At 40.1% G+C, this 15743-nt stretch overlaps 1 protein-coding gene and 1 long non-coding RNA gene across 6 annotated transcripts; both read left to right on the top strand.

Annotated features, from left to right (window-relative positions):
* Window positions 1-1021: 1021 nt before the first annotated feature.
* Window positions 1022-8026, top strand: rfesd (Rieske (Fe-S) domain containing). Of its 5 annotated transcripts, none has more exons than XM_021568655.2 (5): window positions 1022-1777; window positions 2319-2426; window positions 3467-3654; window positions 5532-5566; window positions 7204-8026. In XM_021568655.2, the coding sequence occupies exons 3-5, from the start codon at window positions 3489-3491 to the stop codon at window positions 7504-7506; spliced, it is 504 nt and encodes a 167-aa protein (XP_021424330.2). In that variant the 5' UTR covers window positions 1022-1777; window positions 2319-2426; window positions 3467-3488; the 3' UTR covers window positions 7507-8026. The 5 variants fall into 5 exon arrangements, with proteins under 5 accessions (XP_021424330.2, XP_021424328.2, XP_021424329.2 ...); XM_021568653.2 differs by having other exon boundaries at window positions 3464-3654; XM_021568654.2 differs by lacking the exon at window positions 2319-2426 and having other exon boundaries at window positions 3464-3654.
* Window positions 8027-8972: 946 nt separating this feature from the next.
* LOC118940471 lies at window positions 8973-12325 on the top strand. The gene is made up of 2 exons (XR_005036993.1): window positions 8973-10321; window positions 10949-12325. It is a non-coding gene; the product is annotated as an uncharacterized LOC118940471 (long non-coding RNA).
* Window positions 12326-15743: the final 3418 nt, after the last annotated feature.

Here is a 15743-nt window from a genome sequence, read left to right as displayed (position 1 = left end):
TCTTAGCCATGATTTTGGAATTCTTGTGAGTAAGTATTGGCTAGGTAGCCACTTGTTGTTCGCCCATTGAAATTGAACTTCAGTTCATTAAATAAATAGCCAGTGACTTAACCCTGTTGCCCAAAGCTAACGTTTATGAGCAGCCAGCTAGCTTCATCTGGCTAGTGATCCTCGACTGGACCGGGTTATGTTTTGTGAAAATAGCGACAATAAGGATTAGGCACAATAGTGAAATTTGCGTTTTGCCTTCAAAATAAAAGTTCATATTTGAAAGTGATGCAGAATATTACAATTGATGGAATCACGCCATATATAGCCTAGATCAGGTTAAACAATGCTAGAGTGTGGAGCAATTAAATTGTATATAAGTCTACTCAATGACACCCACAGAACACAACTGTGAAGAATTTATGCAAATATTAGCGTCTAAGTTCTTATTGTGGGAAATCACCTCCCCAGTCAGTGCGTATTGACATTCATATTTTTATTTATTTAACTAGGCAAGTCAGTTAAGAAGAAATTCTTATTTATAATGACGGCCTAGGAACAGTGGGTTAATTGCCTTGTTCAGGGGCAGAACAACAGATGTTTACCTTGTCAGCTCTGGGATTCAATCTAGCAACCTTTCGGTTACTGGCCCAACGCTCTAACCATTAGGATACCTGCCGCCCCATGTCATTGATCCACAATCCATAGGTATGGCTGTACAGTGAAATAAGTATGCCCCCAGTGCAATTCTATAGTCTTAACACATTCACAGTGTGATTTCAACCGATTTTTGTCAAATGAACAAATGATTGTCTATTGTTGAATTTATATAAGAACATTCCAACCTCGTTAAGCATGATCTATTCCATTATGTCATGATTCCACTATTTGTATTCATTTGCATTACTTTCTTTTGTAGACTTTTATTTTGAAGGCGAATCACAAATTCCACTTTGTGGCTAATCCTTATTGTGGCTAGCTTCACATAGGTGGGTCCGAACAACATTAATCAAATAAGAACTGTCTTCGAAATTAGGGGTATTTTAGATGATGCCACCTAGCTAGAAAGTTAGCTAACTGTAGCTACTAAAATAGGTTGTCGTTTTGCTATGTTTTTGGGGAATAACATTGTTTGCGTCCATCAGCTAGCTAGCTAGCTTTTTTTTATGACAAGCACAGTAGTTTGGGGAAGTGTGACAGCGGCAGGTGCGCGAGACAACTTTACCAGCGTCATAGCATATGTATCGGTGAATGGTTGTGACATGAAATACGAGTGATTGTGTAATCAACGTGTAAAAAATATATGAGCGTGTTAAATTATAAAGACCAAAACGGCGGGTATTTTCTTGCTCCTCCCGTTACCGCGAATCTCATATTGTTTGAAAATAACTTTTGTTGATGTCATCGGGATTTTTTTTCTCTCTCCAAAACAGAAATGCGCCGTTTTCACATATGTAGACACTGGTATTGTCCTGGAGATACTCTATGAGTTTGAAAAGTGGCGGAATTACCCTTTAACACAAAAACAGTGGTAGTCAATGATTGGAAAGTACATTAGCATTTTCTGCCCATTCGTTTGCTGTCTATTCCTTGGGTGAATAGCTCACAGAAGGGAGAGTGGGGCATGTTGAGCCATTTTTACAGTCAGCATCACTACGTCAAGGGAAATATAGTATTCTTTCAAACAAAAATATCTACATATATTTCAAGATGTGTATCCCTGGAAATAATCAGAAGTCATGTAAACATAGTTTGTCCAAAAATTGGGTAAATTGAGCATCGGGACAGGGTAAGATGAGCCGCCTTATTTGTCCGCTAAATTCTTGATATGTTTAGCATGCCCAGAATCCATGTTATTAGACAAGATATTGTGTGCCTCTGCCTCTATCATAGCCTCTCTTTCGCACAGGTACATGGTAATTTTATTTTTTTCAATGCCAATGTACCTCTTCAGTGTCATTCGGTCAATTTTTTAAATCCCTTGCTGCTGATCGTATGTACTTTTTCTCTTCTTTCACTTCCTTGGTTGCTCTTTTAAGAACCTCAAGAGGGGCCAGACTTCTGCTTGTTTTACGTTTGTATACACGGAACATGATGGTGTCTGCTCTGTTAACAATAAATTCATATGCATGACAAACTGCAGAAACACTATGCATAGTATGCATAAAACGGACAAATGTAATCAGTATTTGTATGGGGTATGTTGAGCAATTGGCTAGTTTGTTCCCACAATAATCTCAAATGTAGTTTTATACGAAGTTGTATACATTCACAACACTTACTTTGAAATTAGCCACTTTTTTTTTTAGAAATACATTTCTTGATTTCAGACACTGGACGTAGATCTCCTCATTCTCGCGTTCCGATTGGCTGAAGGGCTACTGGCTATGTCATCTGAAAAAGGGGTCTGGAGTGTTCATAGTGAACATTGATTAAAGGTACGCTCTCCGAAGGTCATCGCATTAAAACAAAAAATATATACGAATTAATTAACAACAAGAAAAATGACAGCACACATCTTAAGATAATTAACATGTTGATAGTTAAGATGATTGTTGTATTTTGAAATCTTTAGCAGACTATCACTTTGCAATTCATGTATGAGATATCCATTTACTAAATCATACTGATTGATTAATTTTAAAATACGTAATCCTTTATCTTACAGAGAAAATTATAGTCTGTCTGTGTGGAATATCCACCTTGTGTTAGACAGAGATAAGAACAACATCCCCCCCTCCAGAAAGTGAGATGGGTAGATAGGGACAACTGAAATGGACGGGAGGGGCAAGATAACGACATGGTATACCGCCTTATTAGACTAGGCCTCTGGGTTACATATAAAATGAGCTCATTACAACTTCTGCAAGAGAGGAAACAAGCTGCTACCAAGGTAAAAATTAAAAAACACAATTTAACATTGATTTGAAACTGGGAATGGAAACTTGTTTTCACTTTCTGATGGAGAGAGGGGGAGAGAGTTTGTTTTTATTCAAACAATCTTCATTAAGGATAAAATACATGTATCTTGTTAGCGTCAATTGATTATGGTTGTGTATCTAAATAGGCCTATTAAATAGAATGCATCAGGGCGACATGAAATATGCAGTTTACTAAATTACATGGTTTAGCCAGAGGGTGTTGGACATGTGGCACAGGCTCCTGCTACTCATACTATTTATGTGCTCTCAGAAATGACTCAACTTGAACTGATATGCTCATTATCTGTAATACATCAAATATGCTCATTATCTGTAATGCATAAAATACTTAAGGGTCAGATTCCATCAAGTAGCCTTGACAGATTTATACTGTCAATTTTTAATTATATGGACATGCTCACAGACAAATGTTTTGAAGATGTGAGAAATCAAATACATTATGAATTGCATCTGCCGTTTAATTCAAAACATTTTGTCACTGTTGATGTATACAACATTAAATATTGAACTGGCACTATATTTTGTACTACAAGCAGTGTTTGGAGTATCATCATACCCATGGAGGACAGGGGAGAGGGGGAAGAGCCTGCAGCCGGTCTGCACTTTGTGGGCACGAAGGAAGACCTGATAAAAGCCAAGCGGTCGTTCAGGACCCTGGAGGGCAGGGACATACTGGTGCTCTATCACCAGGAGATTTTCTATGCTCTGGACTTCCACTGTTACCGTGAGTAGAATAAATGGTCCTTCCTGTGCTTTAAAGATAGCCTAAGTTCCAGATCTGTTTGTGCTGTCTTGACAATTGCCATTACCAACTCCTGGCACCCTGTATATGTGGCGCTAACATGCGTCTTTTGTACTGATATGGTCAACATTATGATTGTGACCACATTTTTTTGATAGGTGTAGACGGTTAATTAATATTGTGATCTAATTGTGATCAGATCTTCCTGCCTACCTACGGAGGTACACTCTTTTTAAAAAAGTTATATCTAGATCCAAAAGGGGTTTTAAGAACCCATTTTGCTTCCAGGTAGAACCCTTTAAGTTCCAGATAGAACATAGAACCCTTTCCATGTAGAACCCTTTCCATAGAGGTGTAAACAGCACTTTTGTTTGTTGTGCCAATGATAGGAGTTGGGCAAGTCTGCACAAACAGATCTTTGACTCAAGCTAATTTGAAGATGCATTCTGCAACATTTTCAGTAACGGTTGTTAATGTACAGTGCCTTCAGAAAGTATTCAGACCCCTTGACTTTTTCGTAATTTTGTTACGTTATAGCCTTATTCTAAAATATATATTTTTTTAAATCTCGGCAATCTACACACAATACCCGATAATGACAAAGCGAAAACAGTTTTTTAGACATTTTTGCAATGTATTAACAGAAATACCTTATTTACGTAAGTATTCCGACCCTTTGCTATGAGACTCGAAAATTGAGCTCAGATGCCTCCTGTTTCTATTGGTACACAACTGTCTATAAAAGGTCCCACAGTTGACAGTGCATGTCACAGCAAAAACCAAGCCATGAGGTCGAAGGAATCATCCGTAGACCTCCTAGACAGGATTGTGTCGAGGCACAGATCTGGGGAAGGGTACCAAAAAATGTATGCAGCATTGAAGGTCCCGAAAAACACAGTGGCCTCCATCATTCTTAAATGGAAGAAGTTTGGAACCACCAAGACTCTTCCTAGAGCTGGCCGCCCGGCCAAACTGGGCAATCGGGAGAGAAAGGCCTTGGTCAGGGAGGTGACCAAGAACCCGATGGTCACTCTGACAGGGCTCCAGAGTTCCTCTGTGGAGATGGGATAACCTTCCAGAAGGACATCCATCTCTGCAGCACTCCATTAATCAGGCCTTTATGGTAGAGTGGCCAGAGGGAAGCCACTCCTCAGTAAAAGGCACATGACAGCCTGCTTGGAGTTTGCCAAAGGCACCTAAAGACTCTCATAACTTGAGAAACAAGATTCTCTGGTCTGATGAAACCAAGATTGAAGTCTTTGGCCTGAATGCCAAGCGTCACGTCTGGAGGAAACGGTGAAGCATGGAGGTGGCAGCATCATGCTGTGGGGATGTTTTTCAGCGGCAGGGACTGGGAGACTAGCCAGGATCGAGGCAAAGATGAACAGATCAAAATACAGAGAGAGCTTTGATGAACACCTGCTCAGGACCTCAGACTGGGGTGAAGGTTCACCTTCCAACAGGACAATGAACCTAAGCACACAGCCAAGACAATGCAGGAGTGGCTTCGGGACAAGTCTCTGAATGTCCTTGAGTGGTCCAGCCAGAGCCCAGACTTGAACCCGATTGAACATCTCTGGAGAGACCTGAAAATAGCTGTGCAGCAACGCTCCCCATCCAACCTGACAGAGCATGAGAGGATCTGCAGAGAAGAATGGGAGAAACTCTCCAAATACAGGTATGCCAAGCTTGTAGCGTCATACCCAAGAAGACCCGAGGCTGTGTGGTAGATTTACTTTGTTTTCTATAGGATATTTTCCCACATAACATCTGAATGGTGTGTCCAGTCAGCAAATTGTTACAGTGCCATAAACTGTTTTCTTATTCTGCAATACTCTGATCCTTTCCTCTTTGGACAGATGCTGGGGGACCATTGCAAAATGGAGACATAGAGGTGAGTGACTTAGTATTGTAAGCTTGATCCAAATGAATGATCCAGATTAATAAATATCTCAGGTGCCACATACAGCCGTGGTGCCTTTGATCAAGGCACTTAACTCCCAAACTGCTCCAGGGTCGCTGCCCTGCAGCTGGCCCTGTGCCTCTCCTGGCCTGAGTGTGTGTTCATGTGTGTGTGCGCAGGGCTGTAACCAGGGTTTGAGTTTAGTGAGGTCCCCCACCCCCTCATTTACTGCATTTATATACAATTAAAACACTTTAAAATGCTATTGGGAGAACAGAAAAAAACAAGCAAAAATTACCCCAGCCTCGATCACACCTCGAGCACACCGACAGCGTAATTGCATTTTGGCACACCAGAAGTACATTCATTTCCAATGGGACGCTGCGTTTGCCTTGTGCATTGCATTGCATTGCAGAGGCAGTTGCAGTGGGTTCTGTGTGGTGCATTGGTTGGATTTATCGAATTTACGCCTTGATCACACCTACAGTGTTTTGCGCAAAATGGTATGCAGCATCATCTGGATATGTGTGCAACAAAAGTTCAACACTCACCTTCTGCTACCATTTCTGTCAAAACGTCTACGCATACAGTTTGACGCATATGTTTGATAAGTCAAATGTATGCACCACACAGAACACACTGCAACTGCCTCTGCAAGGCAATGCTACAAAGCAAACGCAGCGTTCCATTGGAAATGAATGTATTTCTGGTGTACCAAAATGCAATTACGCTGTCGGTGCGTCGAGGCATTATGGATGGTGTGACGCAATGCTGAGCCTCCAGAGGCACACATAGGCCAAATTGAGCTCTGTGCCGCATCACCGAGCGCCTCTCAAATGTTTTAACAATACGGAGGGCTTCGTATAGCTCTGCATTGACATGATTGGTTGACGTTAGGTGAGGGCGGGAGGTCCTGTATAACACAAACTCACTTCCTTGACAACTTCCCTCACAACAGCTCTGAGCTGCTCCGAGAAACGCAAGAAGTATGATCCCCTGACCTCTGCATAGGCCAGATCACCATAAATGCTGCACGGCCAATGCAGACTTCGGATTGACCATGTAGCGCCTTCCACTACAATATAAATCTCTGCCCGCTGCTTGACACCTGACTATTCATACGCAGCTATACGGAGTTAACCGTTTGAGAGATTGGTGAATGTAGGTTACTGCTAAAAACGTAAATCTGGGGGATGCAGGCTAATGTAATGAACAATCCACTGTTCATGATTCTTGTCTACTTGTTCACAAAGAGGCAGGCGCGATTAGAACTCAGTCAGATCAAAAATATAAACATTCTGAGCTTTGATCACCACTGGGACCAACATAACCGTAATTTATTTTCTTTATTGTGTACAAAATATTTATTTTTATTCTTGTACTTTTTTTCAAATGAGAAAAAAAGACCTTAGTGTCCTCATGGGTAGTTACGGCCCTGTGTGTGTTACAGGTTGGTAACTGTGTCAGCAAAGAAGTAATTGGTTTCACATTTACAGTTTGCTGAACTATTCATGTACCCTGGTTGGAAACGAGGTACTAGCGACATACCTTTTCCTCTGTATGTGCACGCCCAATCCAAATATAATCTATTTGATAAATACCTTATCTTGATTTCATTCTTCTTGCAGGAATTTGACGGCAAGCTGTGCATAGTGTGTCCAAAGCACAAGTACAAGATCTCTCTCGCTGAGGGGGAGGGCATCTACAGGGCCACCAACCCTTATGCCCCAGTGCCCACAACAAGGTGGTACTCCAAGGGCATCAAGCAAAGAGTCCACACGGTGACCGAGACTGACGGGGACGTTTATGTCACACTGTCCCACATGTCCCGTTTTATCGAGTCTGACTACTTCCAGGGAGAGAAGGGTAAAGTAGAGAGGGAGAGAATGGAGGCCGAAGATTATTCTAAGAAATCTAACACAACCTCCTGATGGACTGTATGTCAATAGTCTAAAATGGCTTCCTCTCCTTGCCTCCTCATCTGCACTGATCTGAAGGGAAGGTAAAGGAGCGAAGGAGGCGAGAAGAGGAAGCCAGGTCCAACTATTAACATACATTTGGGGTTTTCCTAAAGTTTACTTGTCTTCAAATGGGGATGTAGTAATTATGGCAACCTTGACATTTGATTTGTGTCCAGAGACTTGAGCAGCCAATCAGATCTCTGACATAAATATGCTAAGGCAGGATGTGAGTGAACTGAGTTTAAAAACGACCAATCACATGTTTCCTTAATGTATGGGGTAGGGGTAACGTTATCTGGGTTTTTTTTGGTGTAAATTTCATACATTCCACAAGAATCTGTTTTTATGTGTTTTAGGCTATCACGTTACGTTATCTTATACAGATTATCTCACTCACTGCTCAGCCGACTTGTGAATTGTAGCTCCTTCTCACGTGGGATGAGTTAAGTCTACAGAGCACAACACTCAGTAATAAAGCTAATAAAATGAGTGCTGATGGCTTGTTTTCTTTTGGTTTGGATGTGTAGCAGCCTATTATATAATGGTATTATGTCCCAGTGGGGATGAGCAGGATTAAGAAGTAGGCCTAAGTAAGATGTGTATTCAGTGCTTCACAGTAGCCTTGAACTCCCCTTTCTCTTGTTCATAGGAATACCTATTGATATTGTTAACATTGAACTCAATTAAATCTGTGGAAAGAGAAAATAACCCATAAACTCATTGATTACAATAAAGCAGAAAAATACACTGAGTACACAAAACATTAAGAACACCTGCTCTTTCCAATACATACTGACCAGGTGAATCCAGGTGAAAGCTATGATCCTTTATTGATGTCACTTGTGAAATTCACTTTAACCTGTCTCCTCCCCTTCATCTACACTGATCTAAGAAGGATTTTCAAGCTTTGAGACAATTGAGACATGAATTGTGTATGTATGCCATTCAGAGGGTGAATGGGCAAGACAAAATATTTAAGTGCCTTTGAATGGGATATGGTAGTAGGTGTCAGGCGCACCGGCTTGCATCAAGAACTGCAACACTGCTGGGTTTTTCCACCATCAACGGTTTCCCATGTGTATCAAGAATGGTCCACCACCCAAAGGATATCCAGCCAACTTGTCATAACTGTGGGAAGCATTGGGGTCAACATGGGCCATCATCCCTGTGGAACACTCGACACTTTGTAGATTCCATGCCCCGATGAATTTAGTAAATGTAGTGTATCTGCATGCATGTATTGCTATTGTAATAGGCTACATGTGTATCTCGAAAGGATAGCCAAGACCTGTGTCAGTTACCTCTCTCTGAGAATGTTTTCAGCAGGGTAGCCTAGTGGTTAGAGCATTGGACTTGTAACCGGAAGGTTGCAAGTTCAAACCCCCGAGCTGTCAAGGTACAAATCTGTCATTCTGCCCCTGAACAGGCGGTTAACCCACTGTTCCTACGCCGTCATTGAAAATAAGAATTTGTTCTTAACTGACTTGCCTGGTTATAAAGGTAAAATAATATATTTTTTTTTTAAACAACCCAGCCGCTGCATCAATGGTCTGCAATAAGCACCAAATTAACATTATCCCCAGACATAAATTCATTAATTTAAGAAAAATATATTAATTACAAGAAAAACGTTCTGATGGGATGAAATGTTAACCAAAAACATGGAAAACGTACACTGTTCAAATAGAAAGACTCAAAACACCTACATTGTGTACTGAAACCATGAAAAGTAGTGCACCTAAACTAAGATCTGGTGTTTGGATGGGCTTTGAATGTAAACCTAATGTAAGTATTTTGTTTTAAAATAGAATGGAAGTACTCTTAAACACTCAAAAGTGGATATTCAATCTGAATATTGGTGTTTTTAAAAATATTGTGAAAAAAATGTGGGGGCTCAGTACAAAAATATTTTTGCAGACTCTCACACAATCCTTTCCAGTGACTCATTTTAGAAATGTATTGAGTGTAAGAGCCAGAGCTGATATATTTCTCCATGGTTTGCTGAAATACGTTCATATTTTAAAGAGGATACAGGAATGTAATACTTTTCCTAGGGTAGACAATGGCACTAGGTATAGATTATTACAGTTTCCAGGCTCATTGTGAGATTATAAATTATGTTACAATCAAAATACTTAAAGTAAGTAAGTTATAGTAGAGGACACATGTATAAAGCTGGTGTATGTGTGATAATATGGATTTGAACCTGGGTCACCTGCTTGTCAAAACACTGCCTTAGTCCATTCAGCCAGTCTTCAGTCTTAACAGCTGTGCTGACCACCATTGTTACATTGAGCACATTGGGGCCGATTCAGTCTTGAGATAAATACACTTAACATGGATTTGAGTCAATAAAACATGGACATTTGTTTTACTTGATCCATGTTAAATCAACATATGTGCACCTATATTTTTTTTCAATACTTTATTTAGACAGATTAGAAACAGAAGGAGTGAAGGTGAGATATGCGGAAGTGGGGATTAAACCCACTCAAGCATATATCCACACGACTTGTAAGGAACTTGTAAATCACATTGAGTTAAACTCTGGTTCCCCATATCAGAAGACACATGTTTAGATTAAAGGTCAAATGTGAATTTCAAACATTGTGCTGCCATACTGATCAGAATTCCCCCAGTCTGGGGCATGGAGGTGGAGAGAAGGCATTCATAGCAGGAGTGATTATTCTTTGGTCTAGTGTAAAAACAGGCAAGTTTGTGTGTGCCTCTCCTCTCTTTGGGTCCTTCGCAAACTCAGACAGGCGAGAGCACACCAAACGCTCAGGTGAAACTTTCCAAAACAATACAAGAAAGTGTGCATCAATGAAAACTTGAGTACAAAATATTTTCACATTGAAGAAGGAAACAGAAAAGGAATTCACTCAACATGAACATGTGTTTTGTGTAGCATTTCGGACGCTGATGGTTCAAATCAAGCTGTCAAGTCAGGTTTAAGTCAATAGTGTAATAAGTCCAAGCCAAGCAGCCATTTTGATTAATTGATCAGTTTTCTGTACACTAAATGTAGTTGTCAATTGACACGTTGTTGTTTGCACCGTTTGTGCATGTTTTTTTTTAAATGCAAATTGCATCCGTTTTAGTTAATACTGCTGGCTTGTTTGCCTACTAGCTTTATGAGCTTCATCAATTTTTTATGCTTGCCCCAAATGCTGCTACAGTGAATAGCCACTGCTAATCTGCTCAAGGTTTCGCCTTTCATGCCACATTATACCCTACTTTAAAATGTAATGTTATCTTGTTGCTATATTTGCGTAGCTTTATTCACATATTTGGATTTTGCTTATTGATAATGATATGTGTAATAATTGTGTATTCATATATCGATTTATTAATATTATAACAGTTAATAAGTAATGATGTATTGTGATACTATTTCTCTGTCTCCACGCAGAAAATCATGAATATGGGTCAATTCTAACCAAAGCCAATCAAGACAAGGATCAGACTAATGCCGGCTGAAATGTCAGTTTTCTCATCTAGCTCAACTGTACTGTGATTCAATCCATTGCAACATGTACCATCTGAATATAAATACTCAGGTCAGAGATGTAGTTTGTACATGTGTAAAGAGTCATAACTACATCTCTGCCTATCGTCTCTAACCAGAATCCCACCGTAGATGGTCATCTTTCACCAGCCCTATCTATACCCCTCATTCTTTACATGTATATTGTCGTACACTTAATCCTCTTTCTATTGGCACTTTGAAGTCAACCCAGGTTGGGCTGGCATTGGTGGGCTAGCTCAAATTGCGTTTCCACTGCCTCCAGAAATGAGAAATTATGTCATGTTGCTAGATAGCCAATATGTGACTGCAGTTGGCTTCGCTGATGTTGCTAGCTAGCAGAATGTTGAAGAATTTAATTCGCCCTCACCATGCTGCATTTAACTTTACTCTATACTGCTGTCAGTGCCAGTCAGACTCCGAGCCATTCATTTAGCTTGCTGACGTTAGCTAGCTGGTTAGCGTCGTCGCTAGCATTACAGGCTAGCTAGCTAGCTTAATTCCTACCTTGACATTGGCTATTAGCTAGCTAGCTAACCAAGCAAACCAGACGACAGGCTTGATAAAATGTAGCTAGTTAGCTAGCTTTCAATGCGACCAGGCCAGCTAAAATTCCTGCTTAGTTCGCCTGTTAGTTTTTTCAACTCTGATTTGCTAGCTAACGTTAGATAGCTAGCATTTGAGGTCTGACTGGTCTCATACGCGTTTATTGTGTAGTGCAAAAATGAATGAAGAATCCAGCTATGGTGGTAATTTGTGTCATGTCTGACTACTGCAGTCCTGCTTGTCCATCAACTAGCTAACAGAGCCCAGAAGAGCTATCTAAATGTTGTCAGTATCCAGCAGTAATGAACTTGGTGGTTGTAAAATATATATATATAACAACCTTGGTGGTTGTATAGTAATGGCGTCACTCGACCCAACTCGAATTTGGCCCTAATTGGAAATTGGGCTTTAGAGGTAGCCCTTATTCAGGACTCCAATTACATTAGAGTGGAGCCATTCCACGTCGCCTTTTGCCTTGTAAGGGAAATGCCCAGACGCTCCGATGCTGCCCGACGCTGAGAAGGTCCTGTACTTTCCCCAATCAAGCATTGAACCTGCAATTTACTGTACAACAACACCCAATCCTGAGAATACGAATACGCTAAATATGTTTCAGATCTTGGAAGTGTCTTAATCAATCTACAAATGTGAATGACCTGTTAAGGTTTTGTTGTCATTTTATAAAATGCAAAGAAAATAAAGAATTTAAAGCTTCAATGTACTCATGAAATATTACTCTGGACAAACTTACAAAAGTATATTTTCACCAAACAATCCTTTCTCGTGTTCTTTGTTTGAGCATAATACTTTGACCTTTTGGAATTACCAATGAGAGGTTTATCAGCACCCCATACAAGAGCAGGGAACACAATAAGAGCGACTCTCATTTACAGTATTTTGAAACTCCAGAAGAAGGGATCTAATTCTGCACTACACAGGATTCGAAACACCAAAATAGTGTTTTTCAGCTTGTAAAGAAAGGAAACGACACCAAAAGAGAAGGGAACTAATTCTGTGCTAGACAGGATTCTGAACACATAGTATTTAGAAGCTTTAAAGAGGAAACGACACCAAAAGAGAAGGGAACTCATTCTGTGCTAGATAGGATTCTAAACATTGTTATAGTATTTAGAAGCTTTAAAGAGAGGATATGACAACAAAAAAGAAGGGAACTAATTCTGTGCTAAGACAGGATTCTAAACACTGTTATAGTATTTAAAAACTTTAAAGAGGAAACAACACCAAAAGAGAATGGAACTAATTCTGTGCTAGACAGGATTCTAAACACTATTATAATATTTTGAAGCTTTTAAAGAGGAAACGACACACTATAACAGTGTTTATGTAACGGATGTGAAATAGCTAGCTAGTTAGCGGTGGTGCGCGCTAAATAGCGTTTCAATCGGTGACGTCACTTGTAGTGTTTCATGGGAACACTACATCACCGCAAAATATACAGGTAGAGCTCGAAAAATTCAAGCCCCTTGGGTGCTGCCATAGAGTTACATTAGAAGTGCCCATCCATGAAGGCACAAGGGCATTGGCCACATATAAAATTATGAAGAGGAATTATAAAGAGAAATTAAAGATAAAACGTATCGGTGCTCATCGGCCATTGGACATAAACATAAACATTGCACAACAAGTTGGAAATCGCAAATTCAACAATGAGTGGTTTGGAAGGAATCAGTGGCTAACTGCAAGTTTTGCAAAGTAATCACTAGCCTGCTATTCAGTGGAGTGGGTGCATAGTTCAAGTCTAAAATTAGCCCACGAAGGACCACCACGCCACCTTCCTGTTCATGTGATCACATCACAACAAGGTGAGTCCAAACATATATTTTATGCTGCTGAGTTACTTATGTAATATGCCAGGGAGATATCTATACTCTAGCTAAGAAAGTAATACTAAATGTATGTTGTATCGTAAGCTGTTAGTAGCCCATGTGACTCCCCCTAACAATTTGGTCCCTTTCCCCCTTTGGTCCCTTAGCCTATTGTTCTGACTTGGTGGTGCACATGTAGCCTATAGCATGTTTTAGAGAAAAGTAATGACATTTCAAAAGTGCTTAACAAATAGTTATATTGACTACGTCCATCCTAGCTCGCTCATTACTGTCTGAAATAAAATTATGGATTGCTTCTTATCCATTTGTCATCCCCTTATGACATTGTTTGTACATTTCAATTGTCAGTAGAAACCACATTTGTTTAAGCAAGTCAGCCATATCAGCTATGTTTTTTTAAAAGGCAGTAAATGAGTCAGAATGAACTGTTTTGCTGCCAGACAAGGCTCTGCTGATAGCCAGATGTAGCAGTGGTAAGGATTCACTCCATGGTGCTGAAAATAAAGCTCTGCTGTTGGGACAGGTTTATGTAGACCCTAACAGTTTGTGGGCACCGATTGTCACCATTATAGTGCAATTAATGTGTTGTGTAGTGGCTTTGCTGGCATGCCTCTAAAAATGTTTTTGTTGAGATTGTCGCACCAAGATTTACATGCTAAAATCGCCATTGTAAATTAGTACTATTTTAATAGTATGTTCAAAAATAATTGTATAACTTTATGAATGTTGCCTCCTGTTTTAGTTTATTGTGTTGGTAATGACTTTTGTTTTGTTTTTGATGATAATTGTTTGGTAGAGTGGAGGTTGCTAGCTACAGTATAGCCTAGCTTTTAGCTAGCGGCTCTGTAAGCTAGTTTAACTTGCTAGAAAGTTATAGAAACAAGTTGAGGAAAAAGTAGCCTAACTGAACAAAACATGTTTTATTATCAACTGAAACAATATGTTTCCCCTGTCTTAAATGAAAAGGTCACCTTTTACAATCTCCCAAAATAAATGCAATCCCTGACGAGAGACTAGGCCACTGTAATGGTCTTGAGCCGACAGACGCTGGGAGACGGGAGGAAAGTACAGAGTCAAGATTTAATAATAAATAGACATGAAACAAAGCAAAAACAGCGTCTGGACAAAATTAACAAAACAGCATCAATGCAGAGACGAGAAAAAAACTGAGGAAGTGACAGATACAGGGGAGGCAATCTATGACATCATGGAGTCCAGGTGAGTCCGGTGAAGCGCTAACACACGTAATGATGGTGACAGGTGTGCGTAATGATGAGCAGCCTGGCGGCCTTGAGCGCCAGAGGGGGGAGCTGGAGCGGACATGACAGCCACAGATCGAACAATTAGCCAGATATTTCACCGGATGTATAAATGTGAAGTATCTGGTTGCCGTTTCCACTCACTACCAAATATGGTGACTGATGAGCATAATCCCAGTGGCTGGCGGTGGGAGAAGATGGAGCGAGATAGATTTTGTCCGACATTCTGCACATTTTCTCATCAATGAAACATTTGATCTCAATACAGTTTTCTGTTTCCAAAACTAGAATCTATAACAAACAGAGTGGACTACGTTTTGTAGACTTTACCCTTTGCCAAAGTTTCTTTGCTTTTCTGCCCACTATGATTAATTTGCTCCAATTGGAAATGACATGCAATGGTCTATCTTGGTTTAGTTATAAAAATATTTGACTCTCCTCCATCTTGTCTTGCGTTGTGAAATGCTCCCTATGCTCTCCGTCCAGTAGCGGAACGAGATTGCATGAAGATGACTTACAGCGTAATGAAATACGGCATAATGAAATAAGTCAAGATGTTAACGGGACATTAGAAAAATAAAACTTGAGCAGATTTTTGTTTAGACCTAGGCCTATGCAATTATGTGTGAATTAATGTTTAGTAACGGGATGGGCCTAACAAGAGTCTAAGAACAGTATTGCAATAATAACATTCTAGCTTATTTATTTCCAATAAATTCACAATTCAAATTTTCAGGGGAAAGAGGAACGAGAACAATAGTAAAAGCATGGCAGGATGTCTTATTAGCAGGCCTTCCTGCAACCACAGACCCAACCATTGCATGAGCGGCCTGCCAGTGGCGCCGCACTGTTCAATGGACGTGGTGCTGAATTGGCAAGCTTTTACTGGAGTTCGCCCTAATCTTGGCACTGTCCAGAATGTTTCTGCACCGGATTTCCGCAGGCAAGTAAGTGCTGTCACAGGCTTCTTATTTGAGTTTGCAAAAATAGTAGTAGGCTATCTAATTTCAAACCCAAATAAATTTAATT

The sequence above is a fragment of the Oncorhynchus mykiss genome, chromosome 17, assembly GCF_013265735.2.
Source record: "Oncorhynchus mykiss isolate Arlee chromosome 17, USDA_OmykA_1.1, whole genome shotgun sequence".
Lineage (NCBI taxonomy): Eukaryota > Metazoa > Chordata > Actinopteri > Salmoniformes > Salmonidae > Oncorhynchus > Oncorhynchus mykiss.
Note: the sequence above shows the minus strand (reverse complement) of the source record. Positions and strands in the feature narration are given on the sequence as shown.